Raw genomic sequence first — 18,676 nt, 5'->3', positions numbered from 1 at the left:
TGGGTCCGTGCTGGTCAGAAGAGGATTGGTGCCCCAGAGCTGCCCCTGGCCAGGCAGGTGCTGAGGGGACATCCTGTCCCTCTGGGGGAGCAGCAGAAGGGTCCTCCTGGATATGTCCTCATTGGGGTGTCCTCCTGGAGATGTCCTCCTAGAGGTGTCCTCCTGGAGGAGTCCTTATGGAGATGCCCTCCTGGAGATGTCCTCATGGGGGTGTCCTCCTGGAGATGTCCTCCTGGAGGTGTCCTCCTGGAGATGTCCTACTGAGGGTATCCTCATGGAGATGTCCTCCTGGAGATGTCCTACTGAGGGTATCCTCATGGAGATGTCCTCCTGGAGGTGTCCTCCTGGAGGAGTCCTCATGGAGATGTCCTCCTGGAGATGTCCTCCTGGGGGTGTCATCCTGGGGGTGTCCTCTTGGGGGTGTCCTCATGGAGATGTCCTGAAGCAGGGGTGCTGCAGGAGGAGCTGCTCCTCTGGACCCCAAAATGGGGCTGCTGTGCCCTCCCAGCCGAGGCTCCTCCAGCTGCACCAGTTCCAGCAGGTCAGGATTACTGGGAGCACATGAAGGGCACTGGGACCGTGGATGGAGTGAGGTGTTGGTTTGCCTGGGCTGATGGAAAGCACAAAACTCCAGCAGGGATGGAGAGACAGGCCTGGGGACAAGCCTGGGGGCTTCCCTCCTGTGCCAGCCTCCAGGCTGCTGTGCCAGCTCATTTCCCTCTGGGCCCCCAGGCTGTGACAGGGCTGTGGGGTCACAGGGCTGGGGGCCCTCCGGGAGCAGTGGGAGCAGGGAAGGGGCTGGAGGGTGTCCCTGGGGGTTTGGGGTGTCCAGGCTGTGCTGGGAGGGTGCTGTGCTTGACAAGGGTGGAAACTGGGAGTGAGCCCTGGGTGTCCAGGTGTGCTATGGGCAGTTCCTGAGTCCCCAGGTCCCCTGGCCTTTCCTTCCTGCTCTCCACATGGAGAACTGGCTTTGGGTTGGATTCTGTTACCTTTAGGCACCGTTTGAGGTTTGGGGACATCCCGGCTGCCTGAGGATGTGCTGTCCCACCCTGGCAGCAGCTGATGGTGACTGCAGGAGAGCATCCAAGCCCTGTTTTGGGGCTTTAAGCCTCCATTTGGACACTTGAGGTCAGATTTTATCCCTCAGAACCTGGTGGCTTCACTTTCCTTGGCTGCAAAACCCTCAGCTCTCCTTGAGGTCTGAGATAAGGAAAACCAGGTCCAGCATGGGAAAGAGGAGAAAACACAGACTTGGTGGGGGGAGCTGCTTGATGTCCAGGGTGGGATTTTTCTCCTAATACCCAGATTAATTTTGGGGCCTTGTGGTGTCAGGGGAGGCTCAGCAGAGCTGGGTCCCTCTGGGTGGTGTCTCCAGCAGTCCCAGGAGCCTCTTCTTTGCACCTATTTACATGGCTGCCCTGCTTTATGGTGGTTTATGTCATTATATAAATATTGTCAATTGCTATAAAACAAGGCAAAACCACTGGAAAATGTCATAAAAGAGATGTTTCCAAGTTTCCTAAAAGGAAAAATAGCAGGGAGGTTTTGCTTTTCATAGCGACTAATGTTTGCTTCTCCTCCAGGTACCGTCCTGCCCTCCCTGCCTTCCCGCCCAGCCATTCCTGCTCTGCCTGGAGGAGGTGGAATTGAAAATCCCCATTGCCCAGGGGCTGCTGTGCCAGGGGAGCAGCCTGGCATGGGGCAGCAGCCTGGCATGGGGATAGCAGCCTCGCATGGGGCTCACAGCTCCCAATCCAGTCCTGCCCACAGGGTGCCCCAGGGGAGGATGCTCCAGTCTGAGATGAGGCAGTCTCCACTGGGCTCAGTGCATTAATGACTGGAAATTGGGAATTTTAAACTGGCTTGTTGCCCCCACCAGCAGAGGGAGGAGAGCTCCAGGTGGGTCACACCTGGCTCCTGGCTGAGAGCCCTTCCCTGGGTGGGCTCTGCACTGGCCCCATGCCCATGGGGACAGTCCCTGGCACCCTCTGCTCCCCTCTTTGTCTCCAAGACCTTCACAGGGATGTCAGGGGCTGCAGCTCCAGAGGGAGCGAGGGCAGAGCTGCTCTGGGTTTGGGAGTGAAACCAGTGACCAGCCAGGACCCTGGTGTCCCCTGCAGGGATTTTCTGCCAGCTGAGGGTTCCTGGTGTGCTGACAGCAGCAGAGGGGACCGAGCCCATGGAGGAGGTTCAGGGGTGGCCACAGTGGAGATTCAGGGACTGAGACTGGCAGGATCTTCAGGGCATTTTGTGGGAACTGGATGCCAACTCATTTTTTGTCAGGTCTGGGTGTTTCCTTGGGGATCCTGATTATTGACTCCTTGTAAGTGGGTGGCTGGAGAAGGACAGGGCACCCTGTGGGCTCTCACTCCTTCAGTGTGTTGGGGCAGCATCCTCAGGGCCGGGGGCTGAGCACGGAACCATTCCCAGAGTTATGCACAGCAGGAACTCACCCACCAGCAGTGTCCCCTCTTGGCTGTGCCTACAGTGGACCCAGAGCACCATCACAGCCCCAGGCACCCCAGGTGGTGGCCATGGCTGTGGGATTCCACAGCCCCCCAGGACCCCGTGGGCTGATCCTGGGGTCTGTCCTCAGCAAAAGTCTCGGTTTAGTTTCCTCTACAATAGCTCTCTCAGTCAGCCTAAGTTGCAAGTACATGTTTTGGGGATGGGGAGTTAATTTCCAGCGGTGCTGTTGATTAGTTTCTTACGGGGTGGATGTGCCCATGCCGTGCTTTGGAGGCAGCAGATGTTGGCAGCTGGAAGGCAGTTTGGTGTCTCTGAGTTCTTCAGCAATGGGGCAGGAGGGAGCTGGGGGCCCCAGGTGCTGCACGCCTGCACCCCACTTGTGGGCTCTGTCTGTGTGCAGTCGAGTTTTCTTGGGTTCTGTTGGACCCTGTTGGGTTCTGTTGGGTGTTGATGGGTTTTGTTGAGCTCTGTTGAGTTCTGTTGGGTCCTGTTGGGCCTGTTGGGTCCTGTTGAGTCCTATTGGGTCCTTTGGGGTTCTGTTGGGTTTTGTTGGATCCTGTTGGGTCTTGTTGGGTCCTATTGGGTTCTCTTGGGTGTTGATGGGTTTTGTTGAGCTCTGTTGAGTTCTGTTGGGTCCTGTTGGGCCTGTTGGGTCCTGTTGAGTCCTGTTGGGTTCTTTGAGGTTCTGTTGGGTTTTGTTGGATCCTGTTGGGTCTTGTTGGGTCCTGTTGGGTCTTGTTGGGTCCTGTTGGGTTCTCTTGGGTGTTGATGGGTTTTGTTGATTTCTGTTGAGTTCTGTTGGGTCCTGTTGGGTCCTGTTGGGTTCTGTTGACTCCTGTTGGATTTTGTTTGGTCCTGTTGGGTTCTGTCCCTCCTGGAATATGAGGTGCAAGCCCAGCACCCCCAGCCGTGGTCGCTGCCCCCCGTCCCCCCAGCCCGCCCTGGCAGCCGGTCCCTGCCTGTCCCAGCTCTACACAAAGCAGCATGCACAGTCAGTCTCTCCCTCTCCTCCTTCTCCTTTAGGCTTTCTTACACTTCCCCTTCTTCTCCCGCTGCTGGAACTTCCGGAGCCGCCGGGCCCACGTGTCCCGCCACTGGATCACCAGGCTGGTTTTGTCTGCAATGATGCCGCTCTGGTCGGGAGAGTCCTCGTTGTTGCCCAGCAGCAAATACTTCTTCATGGGCTTGATTTTGGGGCACTTGCAGGCGATGTCCTTGGAGTGGATCCACAGGATCTGGTCGCCGCGCCGGATGCGGTTGCTGCCCTGCTTGTAGACGGAGATGATGTTCACCATGAACTTCCACCAGTCCGCATTCTTCTCTGCCTTCAGCACGTGGATCTGGACAGCTGGAGAAAAACAACACACAGGCAAGAGAGGAAAAGGAGTTAGTGCTTGGGCTGGTGAGCAGACAATGAGCTTCAAGCCTTACCTAATGGGCTGTGTGAGGAGGAGGGATTTTGCAGCAGCCAGGGGATGTGGAGACCCCAAAATACTGTCCCCAGGCCACACCCCAAGAATAGGAGCAGCCACTGCTGCATCTGAGGGTCCAGCAGAGCTTCCAAGGGCACCACAATCTTGGGAGATGTTCTCCAGCTCTGTGCCTGGCAGAGTCACTGAAACATCTCTGCAAGCATGGATGGCAGCTCTGGACCCTACCTCTGGTGTCCTGGCAGAGCACTGAGAGACCTCCAGCTCCCACAGCCAGAGGGAGGTGGGAGAACAGCCCTGATCCCTGCACAAGGTGCTGGTGATGATCATGATGGTGATGGTGATGATGATGATGATGATGTTTTCCAAGCCCATGGCCGATGCTGTGTAACCTCCTCTGCAGCCATGGACTGAGGAAACCTCAGCCTTTGCTCTTTCCTGGGGTAGGGCTAAAAATCAGCTCCCAGGAAATGCCTTCCCCAGGCAGGGCCTGCCCAGCCCTCCTGGGTTGGTTTGCCAGCTGTGGGTGAGGATTCCCCAGCAGGAGGGACCCAGGGAAGCCCCAGGTGAGGGTGGTCTGGCTGGGAGAGCAGGCAGGGGCCAGGCCCTGCACAGGCTGGTGCAGCACCACCACAAAGAGCTTTTTTAGCCAAATCGCTGTGCTTTTCCCTTTTCCCCACTGCTCCCTCCATGCCCTGGGAGCTGTAAACCCCTGCCCACTCACCTGCCTGTCTCAGCTGCCCCAGTGGGACCAATCCTGTTTGTATAAATTAACAGAGGGAGAAGGAGCTCCCAGAAACCTCAGGGAAACTATGCCCCTTGCCTTGTAACAGTCCAGTTTTCCCCCTGGATGGAGGAGCATCCCCCTGTCTCTGAAACCAAGTGATTCCAGGCTCTGGGAGGAAGCAGAGCTCTGCAGCCCAGCACAGCTTTTTAACACGTTGCAAAATATATGGGGAATTTTTTTCAGAGCGTGTCATGGAGGCCAGATGCTTTCATTAAAAAAAAAAAGGGAAAAGGGAAAAAAAAGGAAAAAAAAACAACCCTAAGCTCTGACCATGTATTTCCCTGTCTGGTGTGAAGGTAACAAAATGTGAAGAGTAGCCAATTTTTATTTTTTGGAAACAAATCTTTCCAAAAAAGCTTAAACCTTTGACCCGCCTGGGTCCACACTGACAAAATGGAGAAAATGAATGAAAAGGAACTGGAGAGAGGTGGTTACAGGAAACTCTGCTCTAAAACACACAGTCTGTATTTTTTTTTATGTCAAGGCCCCTGTCTCTTATTTTTTCCCTTTTTATTAATGAAGTGGAAGGAGTGAAAGCTTTGAGGAAGGCTTGGCTGGGGCAGGCACAGCTGCCTGCCCTGACAGCCGGATTTCTGCCCACAGCCTCACGTCCAGGACGCTCAGTTGCTCCTGAGCTCAGTTCCTCCTGAGCTCCAGGGGTGTTTGCCTGGCTGTTTCAGTGCTGAGCTGGGACCAGCATCTCCCAGGGGACACTGGACATGCAGAGAGGCAGAAATGGGCCAGGATGAATTTTTGAAGCACCTAAGCTGGGTTTAAAGGCTCCCTTCCCATGATTTGGAGCTGATTTGGAGCTCTGGCTCAGCTGTGCCTCCCAGTTCAAAGCTGGCTTTGGGGCTTGGGGCTGCCCTTCAGCTGCCCTCTCCTGGGACAGAGCTGGGCTTTGTGCTGAACTAACTGCTCTCCCCTGGCTGATGTTCCACTGAACCCCTGCTCAGGCCTGTCCCTGTCTCTGCATCCCTGGAAAAGCATCCCTGGAGAAACATCCCTGGCAAAACCCCTGGGGCAGTAGATGGAAGGTGATAGGGGGTGATTGTTCCTCCTGGGGATGGTGGTCCCCTTGCTGTGGTCCCCTGGGAGCAGGAGAACAAAATCAGAGGAGCTGCAGCTTCCGCAGCTCCAGCTGGGGCCAGTGACACTGGTTTCAGTGATGGGCTCTAGTTCAGACTGGTCACAGTGGTTTCAGTGAGGATGGGCTCTGCTCCGGGCTGGTGACACTGGTTTCAGTGAGGATGGGCTCTAGTTCACACTGGTTTCAGTGAGGATGGGCTCTGCTCCAGACTGGTTTCAGCAAAGAGGGAATCCAGTCCAGCTCCTGATCCCACCTGTGCCTTGTGCCTGCTCCTCTCTGACCTTTGCAAACTCTGGGCAGCCGAGCCCTGGGGGGAATCTGAGGCTCCTGCATCCCAGGCACTCCCAGAGATGCAGAGATTTTTCTCCAGGTTCATTTCCCTGCAGCCTGCTCTGCTCTCCAGGGAGCTCCCAGGCAGCAGAGGGGCCTGGGGAGCAGGGGGACAGCAGGGACACAGCAGGGGGACAGCAGGGGGACAGCAGGAGGACAGCAGGGGGACAGCAGGGGCACAGCTGGGTCCTGGTGAGGGCAGGGGCTGCCCCAGGAGCCCCATCTCGCTTGACACTGACACTCCTGAAGCACAAATCCCACCTGGATGGTGCCTTCCAGCCCTCACCACATTTTGTGCTTTGCCAGAAGAAGGGGACAGAGTGGTCCCCAGGCTGGGGAAGGGGAGGGAGGGTCCCTTGTCCCCTCCTCCTGCATCCCCAGAGGTCAGGGATGCTCCCAGCTCCCCAAGGCCTGGCTGGGAGCCTCCAGCCACAAGAAAGCCCCAAAGGCTGGAAGCAGGAGATGAAAGCCCAGGGGTGGATGGTTTGATGTTAATAAAAACAAAACGCAGCCCAAAGCCTCAAAACAGCATTTAAGGGCAGCTGCTGGAGGCTGAAAGCAAAGCAGTGCCTTGCAGCATTCAGAGATCATCATGAGTCAGGGCCTCAAACTCCTGAGGCTGCCATGAAAACAGCAAGGCTGGGGAAAACCTAATTATTTAATTACTTTTTAAATTTACATTTGGGGTTTGTTTGTGATAAATCTCCTGAGTTCAAGGCTTCCCCTGCTGAGGCTGACTCAGGGCTGGGCTGCAGGGCCAAACCTGTGCATCCTGTGGTGGAATCCTGGAATATCCCACACATCCCCTGCACAGACTTGTCTGTGGGAGCTTGGGCACCATGGCTGGGCTGGCCCTGGAAGGTCCCAAGGAGGGGCAGTGGGACACAGTGGGACACAGTGGGACACAGCACCTGGGGGGTATTATTGAACATGGCCAGGTGGGAGGGCGTGCTGGGGACAGCCCTGGCAGGCCCAGATGTCCCAGTCCAGGGCAGGGTCTCCAAAGGCTTGGCTCCCCTCTCACTGCACAAGTGCAGCGGAGTCCATGTGGATTCTATTCCAACCAGCAGCCAAAGGTGACCCTGACACCATCTGGGTTTGGGAATGTAAAGGGCTGGCTCCTCAGGAGCAAAGTGTTAAAATGGGATTTTTTTCCCCCTTTTTCCAGTTTTTAATTTATCTGGCGGCGGCTTTGCCTCGCTCAGGTTGCCAATTTCCTACTGGTTTAATATTGGAGATTTATGATCCCTAATCCCTGGGTGTGCCCTGCTGCTGGGGGACCCTCACTCCCTCAGCACATGGCTCCAGCAGGGACTGCTCAGTCCCAGGAATGGGATTTCTCCACCTTCCCAGCAGTGCAAGGGGCTCTGAGTGCGGGGCTGGTGCTTCCCCCTGCCCTGAGTTTTTTTGGGGATTCGGATTTTTCTCCCCCTCCCTCCCTCTTTTCAAGCTGCCTTTTGAAAACACATTTTGCTTTTTTCCAGCAGCCCCTGCCAAGCTCCTCTCGACAAAGGGGGTGACTAAGAGAAGGCTCCGCTGAAGGAAGGATTTTTTTACTTTTTTTTTTTTCCAAGAAAGGGCAAAGTGAGCAAATGATCTCACCTTTCGGATGAGGATTCTGTTCCGCAGCCCCATTCCCTGCCCAGCACTGGGATGGGGATGCAGGGCCAGCATGGGACCTCAGTGCTGGTACAGAACCAGTCCAGCATCACCCGTGCAGGACCAGCCCTGCTGCAGCACAGGCAGCTCAGCACCGGGGGCTAAATGGAGATTTAAAAGCTCCAGGTTTCCTTTACCACAGTCACACCCACAGAGAGAGGGAACATCCCCAAAATCGGGCAGAAAATAAGAAAACGTGGCACTGAGGGAGTACAGGATGTCCACATCTCACCTGGATCAGCATCACCTGCTGTCATCAGATAACCCCCCCCCCCTTTCTGGGAATCTCCATCCTCGGTGGGTTCAGCTAGAATCCCTTCTGCTTCCCCGGGATTTAGGTGCCCCCACCCCAGCAAACCCCTCCTCTCTTCCCGCTTTTCTGGGAGCTGAGCGGCCCTGCGCTTCCCCACGCAGCCCAAAAATCCCAGAAAAAGCGTTTCTGCCTCTGCTCCTGCCTCCCCCTCCCCGAATCTCCCGCCCGCCCTCCCCCCGTCCTGTTGAACTCCAAATATTTGCACCCAAACCCATCTCGCGGGGAAAAAGCCCAAATTAAAATAAAAAGGAGAAAAACCACAAACCCGACAAAAACAAACAGATAGGAAAAATAAATAAGGGAAAATATCCCCTTTGAAAGGCTGAATGAAGCGGGGAGCTAAAAAGCCCCATTGAGGAGCGGGCGGATGATAGCTCCGATTGAGCCCGCGGGAGAAGGAACTCTGTTCAAGCTAATTAGGGCCTTTTAGGACATTCAGCCCGGCGATGCCAGCAGAACGGTGAGGAAAAGAGCCTCCTAATTGGCTTCCTGCTGGGGTGTCAGTCCCAAAGTCTTTATTATCCCTCCCTGCACCTTTTCAACCCTTTCTTCCCTCCCTGGCCCTGCTGAAAGCCTGGGCTGCCCCGGCATCGCTCACCCCGCTGCCTCTCCAGCACGGTTTGTTCTCAAAAAACAAATTACCGTGGCTATGCGGCTGGTGGGGCTGTGGGGGACCCTTCCATGGCCAGGAGGGTCAGGTGGGAGCACCCCAGTGCCAGCACTGGGACAGTGTCCCCACACCTGAACCAGCCCCAGCACACGGCTCTGACTCACTGTGAAGCTGCAGGAACGATGCTGAGAAAAGAGAAGGGAGAAGCTCATTCCAGCTCCCCTAATCCCTGCTCCAGGGGCACCTCGTCCCTATTCACTGGGATCTCCTGCCTGAGGCACCTCTTGGGCCACCCACACCTTCCCAGGGTCTGCTGCAGCCCACAGGGCAGCCCTACACAGAACCGGGTGTGTCACCCAAAATTCCAATAGAACTGAGTGAGAGTGTCACCCAAAATTTCAACAGATCCAGGTGTGAGTGTCACCCAAACTCCCAACAGATCCGTGTGTGAGTGTCACCCAAAATTCCAACAGGACCAGGTGTGAGTGTCACCCAAAATTCAAATAGAACTGAGTGAGTGTCACCCAAATTTTTAACAGATCTGGGTGTGAGTGTCAGCCAAAATTCCAACAGAATCGGGTGTGAGTGTCAGCCAAAATTCCAACCGAACTAAGTGTGAGTGGCTCCCAAACCTCTAATAGATCCGGGTGTGAGTGCCACCCAAAATTCCAACAGAACTGGGCGTGAATGTCACCCAAACTTCCATCACCCAAACCTCCAACAGAACCGAGTGTGAGCTGTCCCAGGGCTGCACCACCCTCTGAAGTCTCCTGGGAATTATGGGGGACTGGATGCAGGTGACAGGGAACTGCTTGCTGCTCATCTCCACAGCAAAAAATATTTTAAATATTTTAAAATATTCAAAAGCTGTGGCAGATAACGGCACAATGAGAGGGGACCTGGTGTCATCATAACCAGAAGACACTGGAAAGCACTTGGAAAATGTGAGTCTCCTGCAGATGCTGGGATAGCCCCCAAATGAGGGTCCAGACTTGGGTGTGCTCATCCCAAGTGACACAGGGCATCGCTGTCCCTCCACACCTGGCAGGTCTGGCACTCCCAAACCAGCACACAGCCAGCACGGCTGTGGCCGGGGGGCCCTGGGGACACCCCCGTGGGGACACTCCTGCCCCGCATCCCCGTGGCTCGTCCCTGCACAGGGGACACTCACCATAGTCCTTCTTACAGTACTTCTTCATGTTGATCTTCAGCTTCCCCTTGGAGGCTTTGCAGTACGAGTCACAATCTGCGCGGGGAGAGAGGGAGGGCAAGAAAACATTAACAAAACAAATCAGCCCGCAAATGCAGAAAGCGCTGGGGGAAGGGGAGCGCCTCCGAGGCGCGGGCTGCCGTGAATAAGCAGCGTGCCTGTGATATCCATCTGCCGGGATGGGGCCATTGAGAAACCCTTCCTTTCTAAAGAAAGCTGCTCACAAAGGAGCCCGGCCTCCTCCGCCTCCCCCGGGCCGGCTTCCCCGGCCGCCTCTGTCTTCCTGGGAGACCCGGGGGCCTCCCTTATTGTGCCACCCAGGGCTTTTGAGAGCCACACAAATTCCCGCTGTTCTGCAGCTCCCACTGGAGCCTGCCCGGAGCCCACAGAGGCCCCATTGTCACCCCTAACCCGGGCCGGTGTCAGCCTTTGGCATTCATTGCCAGCAGATTCGGGCCGGGGTCAGCCCGCCACAATGCGGGTCACGGAGGAAATTAGCAGCCCATGAAGCATTAGCAAAGCCTTTTGGTGTCCACTCTACTGAAGTGTGCAAATAAAATACCCCAGGGGGAACATTTCATTTCTAATGGGCCCCCACTGCTGGGACACGCTGGCCTGGCCCGGAGGCCGGCGGGAGCCTGGCACGGCCCCATGGCACTGCCACCGCTGCTGGCCATGGGCCACGACGGGCCATGGGCACGGCCCTGGGGCCTGCAGGGACACTGAGCCCTGCCCTGGGAGATGATGGCCCTGCAGTGGGTGGGCAATGCCCTCCATACACTGCTGGGCACAGCCCCATGGCACCAGGCCCGTGCCAGTGTGGCTACAGAGGGGCTGGGCCATGCCAGCTGCCAGGCCCGGGGTGGGCTCGTGGACATGCTGCCCGTGCCCATCCACAGCTCCTCAGCACCCATAGAATGGCCTGATCCAGGGAGAAGGGACAGGGCTGCCTGCAGCAGGAGGCCTTGGCACACTCACAGCCCTTGGAGGCCTCAGCACTGTCACAGCCCTGGAGGCCTCCATCTCTCCCAGCATCGTCCTTCCCCAGCCATTGCTGGGGCACAGGTGCCAGCAGCACCGCTGAAGTGCCCCAGGAAGCTGTGGGGAAGGTGGCAATGCTGCTGGCATGCCATGGCCAGCTCACACTGGGTGCTAAGACCATGAGGAACCCCCTCAGCACCAAGGCCTATGACCCCTGTGTGCCCCAGCCCCTCACATGTGGCCATGCAGAGTCCCCCAGGCTCCCTGCTGCTCCTGCTCCTCAGGAGACACCCTCAGGCAAACCAGGCTTTCTCTCTTCCAGCATGACCCAGCCAGGCCCAAACCCAAATCCAAACCAAACCCAAACCCAAACCCTGTGATCTTCCTCCTGGCAGAGCCCCAGCCAAGATCTGTGCCCTGCTACAGCCTGGCCAAGGCCCCTCCAAACCCTGATGGCTGAGGTTTTCCAGCCACTCGTGCCTCCCATTTGTTTTTCTCATCTGACAGGAGACACACGATGTGAGACTCCTGCACCATTTGTCCCCAAATGTTTATGTGACAAACCTCAGGAGTCCCAAGGCCTGTGCTGCCTGGCTGTGCCAGAGGCTCCTTGTCCTGCAGGTCCCTCTCCATGAGGCTGCAGAGGATCAGCCTGGGACATCCTGCCCATGGGAGGTGATGCTAGAGCCCAGCCACAAGGAGGCTGAGAATTCCCAGAGCTGCCTGAGGGACACCCTTCTGCTATGGGGGGTCAGTGTCCAGCTCCTGTCCTGCAGGAATGATGAGGGGGCAGCAGGATGGGCCCAGCTCCCTGTCCCACTGTGCTGCACAAGTGTCCCCTGCTCAGGGGGCAGAGCAGGGCTTGATGCTCACCCTGCTGCTGTCCTGCCTGTCCTGCTGACCCAGGACTTCCCTGAGCCCCTCTCAGCCCGTGTCCAGCCCAGCCACCCTTGTGAAACACCCTGCCCGTGGTGCAGGACAAACCCGTGGTGACATCCCAGCCTTTCCTCCAGGTTTGCTCAGCTGCACAAATATTCCAGTGCAAATCCCAGTTCCAGAGCCACGAGCCCAAACACAGCCAGCCCCTGGTGGTTTTTGGGTCAGCCCTGCATGCCCCGGGCTGGGGGATCAGCAGCTCCCCACAATGAGCAGAGCAGGAGGGATGGGAGCAGCAGCTCCCCACGATGAGCAGAGCAGGAGGGATGAGGAGCAGCAGCTCCCAGCCGTGAGCAGAGCAGGAGGGATGGGAGCAGCAGCTCCCCGCAATGAGCAGAGCAGGAGGGATGAGGAGCAGCAGCTCCCAGCCATGAGCAGAGCAGGAGGGATGGGAGCAGCAGCTCCCAGCCATGAGCAGAGCAGGAGGGATGAGGAGCAGCAGCTCCCAGCCATGAGCAGAGCAGGAGGGATGAGGAGCAGCAGCTCCCCACGATGAGCAGAGCAGGAGGGATGAGGAGCAGCAGCTCCCAGCCATGAGCAGAGCAGGAGGGATGAGGAGCAGCAGCTCTCCCAGCCATGAGCAGAGCAGAGGGACCGGGATGGGAGAGGCGCTGGAGCCGCTGGCTCGCAGAGGGAGCAGGTGGCGGGCGGCTGCTTCGTGTCGCTCGCAGCTCAGTAAAACGTGTCAGCACAGCCTTCAGCAACTTTGCAGCTCAGCCCATCCCCTTGATAGAGCTAATTCTCTGGCTGGGCAGAGACTTTTCACAGCTAAACACCTTCTTTGTTTTCCTTAATTTCTTTATTTCTTTTTTCTTTTGCAGAAAGTTGAATTTTTTTCTGTTTAAACATCTTTGGTTTGGGGGTTGTCTGGGGTTGCTGTGATGAGGCTGAGAGCTGCAGTGTGCTGAGTGCCCATCCCGTGATTTGTTAGTGGATCTTGCTCTGCCCGGAGCGCTGATGCTGCCGGGGCTGGGCAGGAGGGAGGTGCTGGCAGCAGAGCTGCGGGTGCTGAGTGTTGCTGCAGGGAAGGGAAACCCTGCATGCACCAGGCGCCTCTTGCTGCACTCTCAGCCCCAAGCTCAGCTCTGAGCCGCTGCAAAAGCCACATGTCGGGAACGGAAATTAAAGGCCCCTTGATTCTGACATGATAGAGCGATTAAAGCCACATTTCTTGGCCTGGGTACCTAACTGGAAATGCAGATATAAGGCTTAGATCCCCAAGGGGATTCAGATTCCTAATCCGAATTTATGCAGCTAAATTCCTATTGATTTCCCCCAGGTAGGGCCCTAAATGCCTTTGTGGGCTGTGATCCAAGGTGGAGGTGTTGTGGCTTAGGAGGGAGCCCCGACCCTGACAGCCTGAGCCCAGCACTGGGGTGAGGGGCATTGTCCTGCCCTCCCTGCCAGGGCTGTGCTCTCTGAGGCTCTGCAGGTGGGCTCTGGGTGCCCCCATCTCCTGCTGTCACTGGCGGGGATGTGCAGCCAGACTGAGCCACTAAAGGAAGGTGCAGCCCCAAACAGCAAATCCTAAATCCATTATTCCCTTACCAGAGAGAGCAGGACTGAGAACTCGGAGTGGGGTCTGCCTTGGGTCCCAGACACCCCCAGAGTGGGGCAGGGCAGACCAGCAGGGCTGGCTTGGTTTGCTGCTATGCAAGGGGAGGCTGTCCTGAACAGCTTTTGGGTTCCTGCCCTTTTCTCTCCCTCCCCAGAGTACCTGGTCAGCAATCCTCTGTGCATGAGCTGCCCCTCACCATGGGGGTGAGCAGCAGTGACCATGGGGACACAGCAGCTTCCAGCTCCCCTCTGGCTCTGGCCAAATCTGAGCTAAACCTCTCCAGAGGAGGCCCTGAACCTGCACAGGGCTGCATCCTCAGCTGTGGCTGGGGCCTGGAGGAAAAGCTCATGGGGCAAAAAGGGGGTGCCTGGGGGGCTGGAGAAAAAGCTCCTGGAGCAAAAGGGGAGTGCCTGAGGGGCTGACCTCGGGGAGGGCAGGGGCAGCAATGTTGTGTGTCTGCTCTGGGGCTGAGTGTGGGCTCAGAGCTGGATGCTCAGAGTGTTCCCCTGGGCATGAAAACCTTTCTGTGAGCTACCCAGAGCAGCCCAAAGGCAGCTGGGAGCCACATTCCCAAGGGACATGGGATAAAATGCAATCCAGCCCTGGGACAGGAGAGGATGGCCCTGTGGCAGTGGTGGCAGGGATGCCTTTGGCTCTCAGAGCTCTGGAGATTTCCGCAGATGACCACGAGCTCCTGCTTCACTTCCCACAGCACTGAGGCTGCCCATTGCTTCCATCTCAAAGAATTTCTTTACCATGTCCCCCATCAGTCCCAGGGATGACTGCTGGAGTCATTTGGAGAGCTCCAGCCCTGCTTTCTCCAGGCTGCTGGCTCTGGGCCTGTGCTGAGCTCTAGGGAAGGAGGGGGTGCTCTGCAGGAGCCCCCTGCTCTCCCAGGGAGCAGGGATGGGCTCATCCCCATGGGACAAGCTCAGGGACTGCAGCCTCTGGCTCACAGTGACCCTGAGGGATCACTGCTGTCATTTAATTTGTGCAGGACTCCACTGGGAGTCTTTGTCTCGGAGCTGGCTGCTTTAATGTAAAGAAGCTTTAATAAAATAGCAAAGCTAAGGCAGAGAATCCTCCCCAGGATTTCAGCAGTGGCATCGTTTGTCCTGTGCTTTGCTGCACCCTTGTCTGGCCACTGAGTGGACAGGGGCCTGTTATCTCTAAACTGTGTCTGTTATCAGTAAACTGGGTCTGTTATCACTGAACTGGGTCTGTTATCACTACTTGGCTCTTCTCCTCTCACCTGGCCATGCCCCAGCTGTCCTGACAATGCCCTTTGCAATTCTCATGCACAAATCAGTGCCCTTCATGCCTGGGCAGCTGCAGGACAGCTGGTGTCCCCAGCAGGGTGGCCTTGGCCGTTCCTGCAGCATGGCCAGGGGCTGGAGCAGGGAGCCACATCCCTTCCAGGCCATGGACCTGGGATCAGCTGGGACTGGGTGCTCCAGCCGTGCCTGCTGTGCTCTCTGGGGATGATCCCCAGGTGTGAAGCAGTCTCAGCCTGTGGGCAGGGATTTCAGGGCCGTTCAAGGGCAGGGATTCCAGGGCCCTGGATCTGCCCCCAGAGGGTCTGTGCCAAGCCTCGGTGCCCAGCAGGCCTCTGGCACCGGTGGTGTTTAACCAAGTGGCCGTGGACTGTCCTTGGTCCCCTCCCAGCTGGGAGCAGCGGTCCCAGGAGCTGGCAGGGGTCTGTCCCTCAGGCTGAGGGGGGCTGTGACCAGTGTGCCAAGGCAGAGGCACCTGCTGGGCACCAGAGCATCCTCTGCTCTGCAGAGCGGGCTGAGGAGCCCTTGGCACAGCCCAGGAGTGTGGGGGCACCGAGGGCAGCCCTGCGCTGTGCCGGGCACAGCCCCCGCGGCACTGAGCCGTGCCACTCTCCGGCAGGGCAGGACAGGGCAAGCGGGAGGAGTAATTTCCACTCGAATTCATTCGTTTGTTTCGGTGCTTTGCAGACCCAAACCTTCCCGTGGGACCCCGCTGCCATCCCTGGCAATGGACGCACAAAACCTTTCCTGCGGGATGGCACCTCGGGAGCACCTCGGGAGCACCCCGAGCCCTGCCTGCAGCGGCTCCTCACAGCCAGCGTGTCCCCAGGGTGCTGCCCAGTGCCCCGTGCCAGGCTGGAGCTCGCTGCCCGTGCTGCGGGAGCATCGCGGGCAGGCAGAGCCGGGAGCGCCGATCCCAGCGGATAACGGCCATTAACCTCTCCCTTGGAACAAGAAGGTGCAAATGAGCCCGCAGCAGCCTCCTTTCTTCTGGCTGAGCAAGATTGATTGAAAAACAAATTGGCGCAAATAAAGCATGTAATTAGATTAAAGCCTCTCGCCTGGAGCGGCTGGAAAGCGGCAGCGAGGGATTCCCGGAGCCCGCAGCCCCTTCCACCTCCGCAGCCACTTCTTCCCACCTCCTCAGCCCCTTCCCACCTCCGCATCCCCTTCTTCCCACCTCCTCTGCCCCTTCACACCTTCCACCTCCTTAGCCCTTTCCCACCTCCGCAGCCCCAGCCCCGGTGGTCCAGCAGGACCAGCAGCTCCAGGATGCGACCGGGCTGTCCCCCCACATCCCGGCAATGCCCCCGCAGGCCCCTCGGCCGCTCCTATCCCGGCTGGGGTGCCTTTGGTCCCTCCCTGGCAGCTCTGGGCACGGGTATCACCGCAGGCACCCCCCAGCACCAATGCAGCTCGAGGGGAGTTCCCTCCCTGCCCCCCGAGCTGCCTGGGCCGGTTTGGGGATGGGGATGAACAGCCCGAGGGGTTTTTGGTGCTCCAGGACAGTCGTGGCCTCAGCAGCACATCCCAATATTCCCGGGTCCAACGGGAGCAGGAGATGGCTGCTGGGGACAGTCCAGCTGTGCCAGGCACCTACTGGAAACGCTGCACTGGAAAAGCCTGCGGTGGGAACACTGCACTGGAAAACCAGCACTGAACTGGGAAACACCTCACTGGAAAACTCCCCACCATTACAGCTCTTCCACACCACTCTGCCCCCTCCCAGGGCTGGCTGCACATTTCTTATCCCCTCCCGCGGGATTTATCCAGTGTCGAGCTGCACATTTCCTATCCGTTCCCGTGGGATTTATCCAGTGTTGAGCTGCACATTTCCTATCCGTTCCCGTGGGATTTATCCAGTGCTGAGCCCCAGGACACGCTGGGGATGTGGGGTACAGATCCAGGGGTGCCCTGCCAAGAGCCACTGCCAGCACTGAAATACATTCCTAGGAAAACGCCTGTCCTCGGGACCTGAGCACCCCATCAATCTCTGCCTGACAGCATCTCCCAGCCCTGGGGGAAAATCAGAGTTTTCTGTTCAGGAGAGATGCAGAAACAAGGAGCTGGTGCTGGGACAAGAGCTCTCATTCCAGGGGGAATGAGCCTCTGGAAATGGCCCAGGATGGGGAGAGGGAATTCGTCAGTCCCGACTCGAAAGCTCGAGGCTTGCCTGTGGTGGGATGTGGGGATAAAGGGTTGCAGGGGTAAAGGGATGTGGGGATGAAAGAATAAGGGGATGCAGGAAGGGAGGGGTTTGGGGTGAAGGGAGTGGGGTGCAGGGATTTGGGGCTGGAGGGATGCAGGGATGTGGGGCTGGAGGAACGCAGGGAGGGATGCAGGGATTTGGGGCTGGAGGGATGCAGAGATTTGGGGCTGGAGGGATGCAGGGATTTGGGGCTGGAGGAACGCAGGGAGGGATGCAGGGATGTGGGGCTGGAGGGATGCAGGGATGTGGGGCTGGAGGGATGCAGGGATGTGGGGCTGGAGGGATGCAGGGATTTGGGGCTGGAGGGACTCAGGGATGCAGGAAGCCCGGCACTGGGATGATGAGAGCACAGTGCCGTTGTGCATGAAGTTTATCTGTATTTCAGCAGTTTTGGGGGTCGTTTTAGTTTTTTTCCTTCAGACTTTCTGAGCTGTTTTGAAGTGACCAGGAGCTCCCTCACGGGAAGCCCCTCTCTCCCATTGTGCTCCCAGCCATTCACCGGGATCACCATGAGAAAACTTTCAGAGGGAGCTGGATGCTGCTGATCAATCAATCACTCAATCAATCACACAGCCAATCCATCACCTCGCTTACAGCTGGGACAAGGCAGAGAAAGCCCGGGTAGGGCTGAATGAATTCCTCCTTTGGATGGGCACAAAGCTGGAGCCTCCCAGGCCGAGCCGGGATTTACGCCGGGGTGAATGAAATGAGGATTTCCTCTACCGCCTGAGCCGCAGGGAGCGGGGCAGGGCTTTGTTCCCAGGCTCGGGATGCTCCCGGCTCTCCGAGGGCTGACACTTCCCCACAGCCAAGGGCTCGGGCTTTTCTCCCTGCCGGTGCTGAAACTGGAGCCCCAGCTCAGCAGGGAGGGCAGTTTTTCCGTTCCTGGTTCTTGGGGAAGGATTCAGGCTAAAATTTGGGTACCACAGCCTGCAGCCAGCTCTGCCCCCGGTCTCCTCTGCCCTCTGGGAAAGCTGCAACTGCAGCCAGAGCTGCTCTGGGTCTGGGAGGGCCAGGCATCCCTCAGAACTGGCTTTTCCCTTTCCTGCACTTACATCCAGCCTCTTCACCACCAGCCAGGAACAAAAGGACCCAAAATGACATTTGGAAGGGCCAGATCTGGTTTTGTAACTGCAGAGGTTGATTTCCAGGGGAAAACCATGGGGAGCTGCATCAATCCAATCACCTGGTTTTATTTAAGGCCCCTGGCTGAAATCATCCATTTCAGATAATCATTCCCCAGAAAATCTGGATTTGATTCAGATAAGACAAGGACTGACTGGCAGGTTTGTAAACCTTTGTAAACCCCCCCACTGCTATTTTTGTTTGCCCTTTCACTGTGGTCTCTTCTGTCTGGGAGGGACCAAAAAAGCACCAGAAAAGCTCATCTTGCCTGGCAGCAGAAATGAGGACCAGCCCCTCCTCTTCCTCCAACCTCCCAGCATGGAGAGCATGGATGCATTTCATCTAAACAATTCATTTTGGCTGGTTTTCCCAAACTGATTGGGACCCCTGAGAGTAAAGCAGAGCCAGGCAGGACCCCCCACACCAGAGCTGACGCCTCCCACCCCTCATTCCAAGACCAGCTTGGCCCGTGGTCCTTGCAATGGCTCAGGTTGGGGTGATGCTCCCTCAGCTCTTGGCCACTTTCTATCCCACATGGCCATGAGCACAGGAAATGGGGCAGCATCTCTCCCACAACTGCCTGCACTCAAAGTCTCCCATAATTGCTTTTCTCATCTTGTTTCCAACCCCTTTTTCTCCCATAGCATGGGAGCTCTGCCTCGCAGGCACTGATTTAGGGATTTGTGAAAAACCCC

At 57.3% G+C, this 18,676-nt stretch overlaps 1 protein-coding gene across 1 annotated transcript in view; it reads right to left on the bottom strand.

Annotated features, from left to right (window-relative positions):
- Positions 1-3,488: 3,488 nt before the first annotated feature.
- NTN1 (netrin 1) overlaps positions 3,489-18,676 on the bottom strand; it is a 78,332-nt gene continuing 63,144 nt past the window's right edge. Inside the window, exons 5-6 of the mRNA XM_058817441.1 lie at positions 9,860-9,934; positions 3,489-3,817 (exon numbers count right to left, since the gene is read on the bottom strand). Of these exons, the coding sequence (XP_058673424.1) occupies positions 3,489-3,817; positions 9,860-9,934 (404 nt within the window). The remainder of the gene's footprint in view (positions 3,818-9,859; positions 9,935-18,676) is intronic.

The sequence above is a fragment of the Ammospiza caudacuta genome, chromosome 19, assembly GCF_027887145.1.
Source record: "Ammospiza caudacuta isolate bAmmCau1 chromosome 19, bAmmCau1.pri, whole genome shotgun sequence".
Classification (NCBI taxonomy): Eukaryota; Metazoa; Chordata; class Aves; order Passeriformes; family Passerellidae; genus Ammospiza; species Ammospiza caudacuta.
The sequence above is the reverse complement of the archived record's forward strand: the minus strand, read 5'-3'. Positions and strand labels throughout refer to the sequence as shown.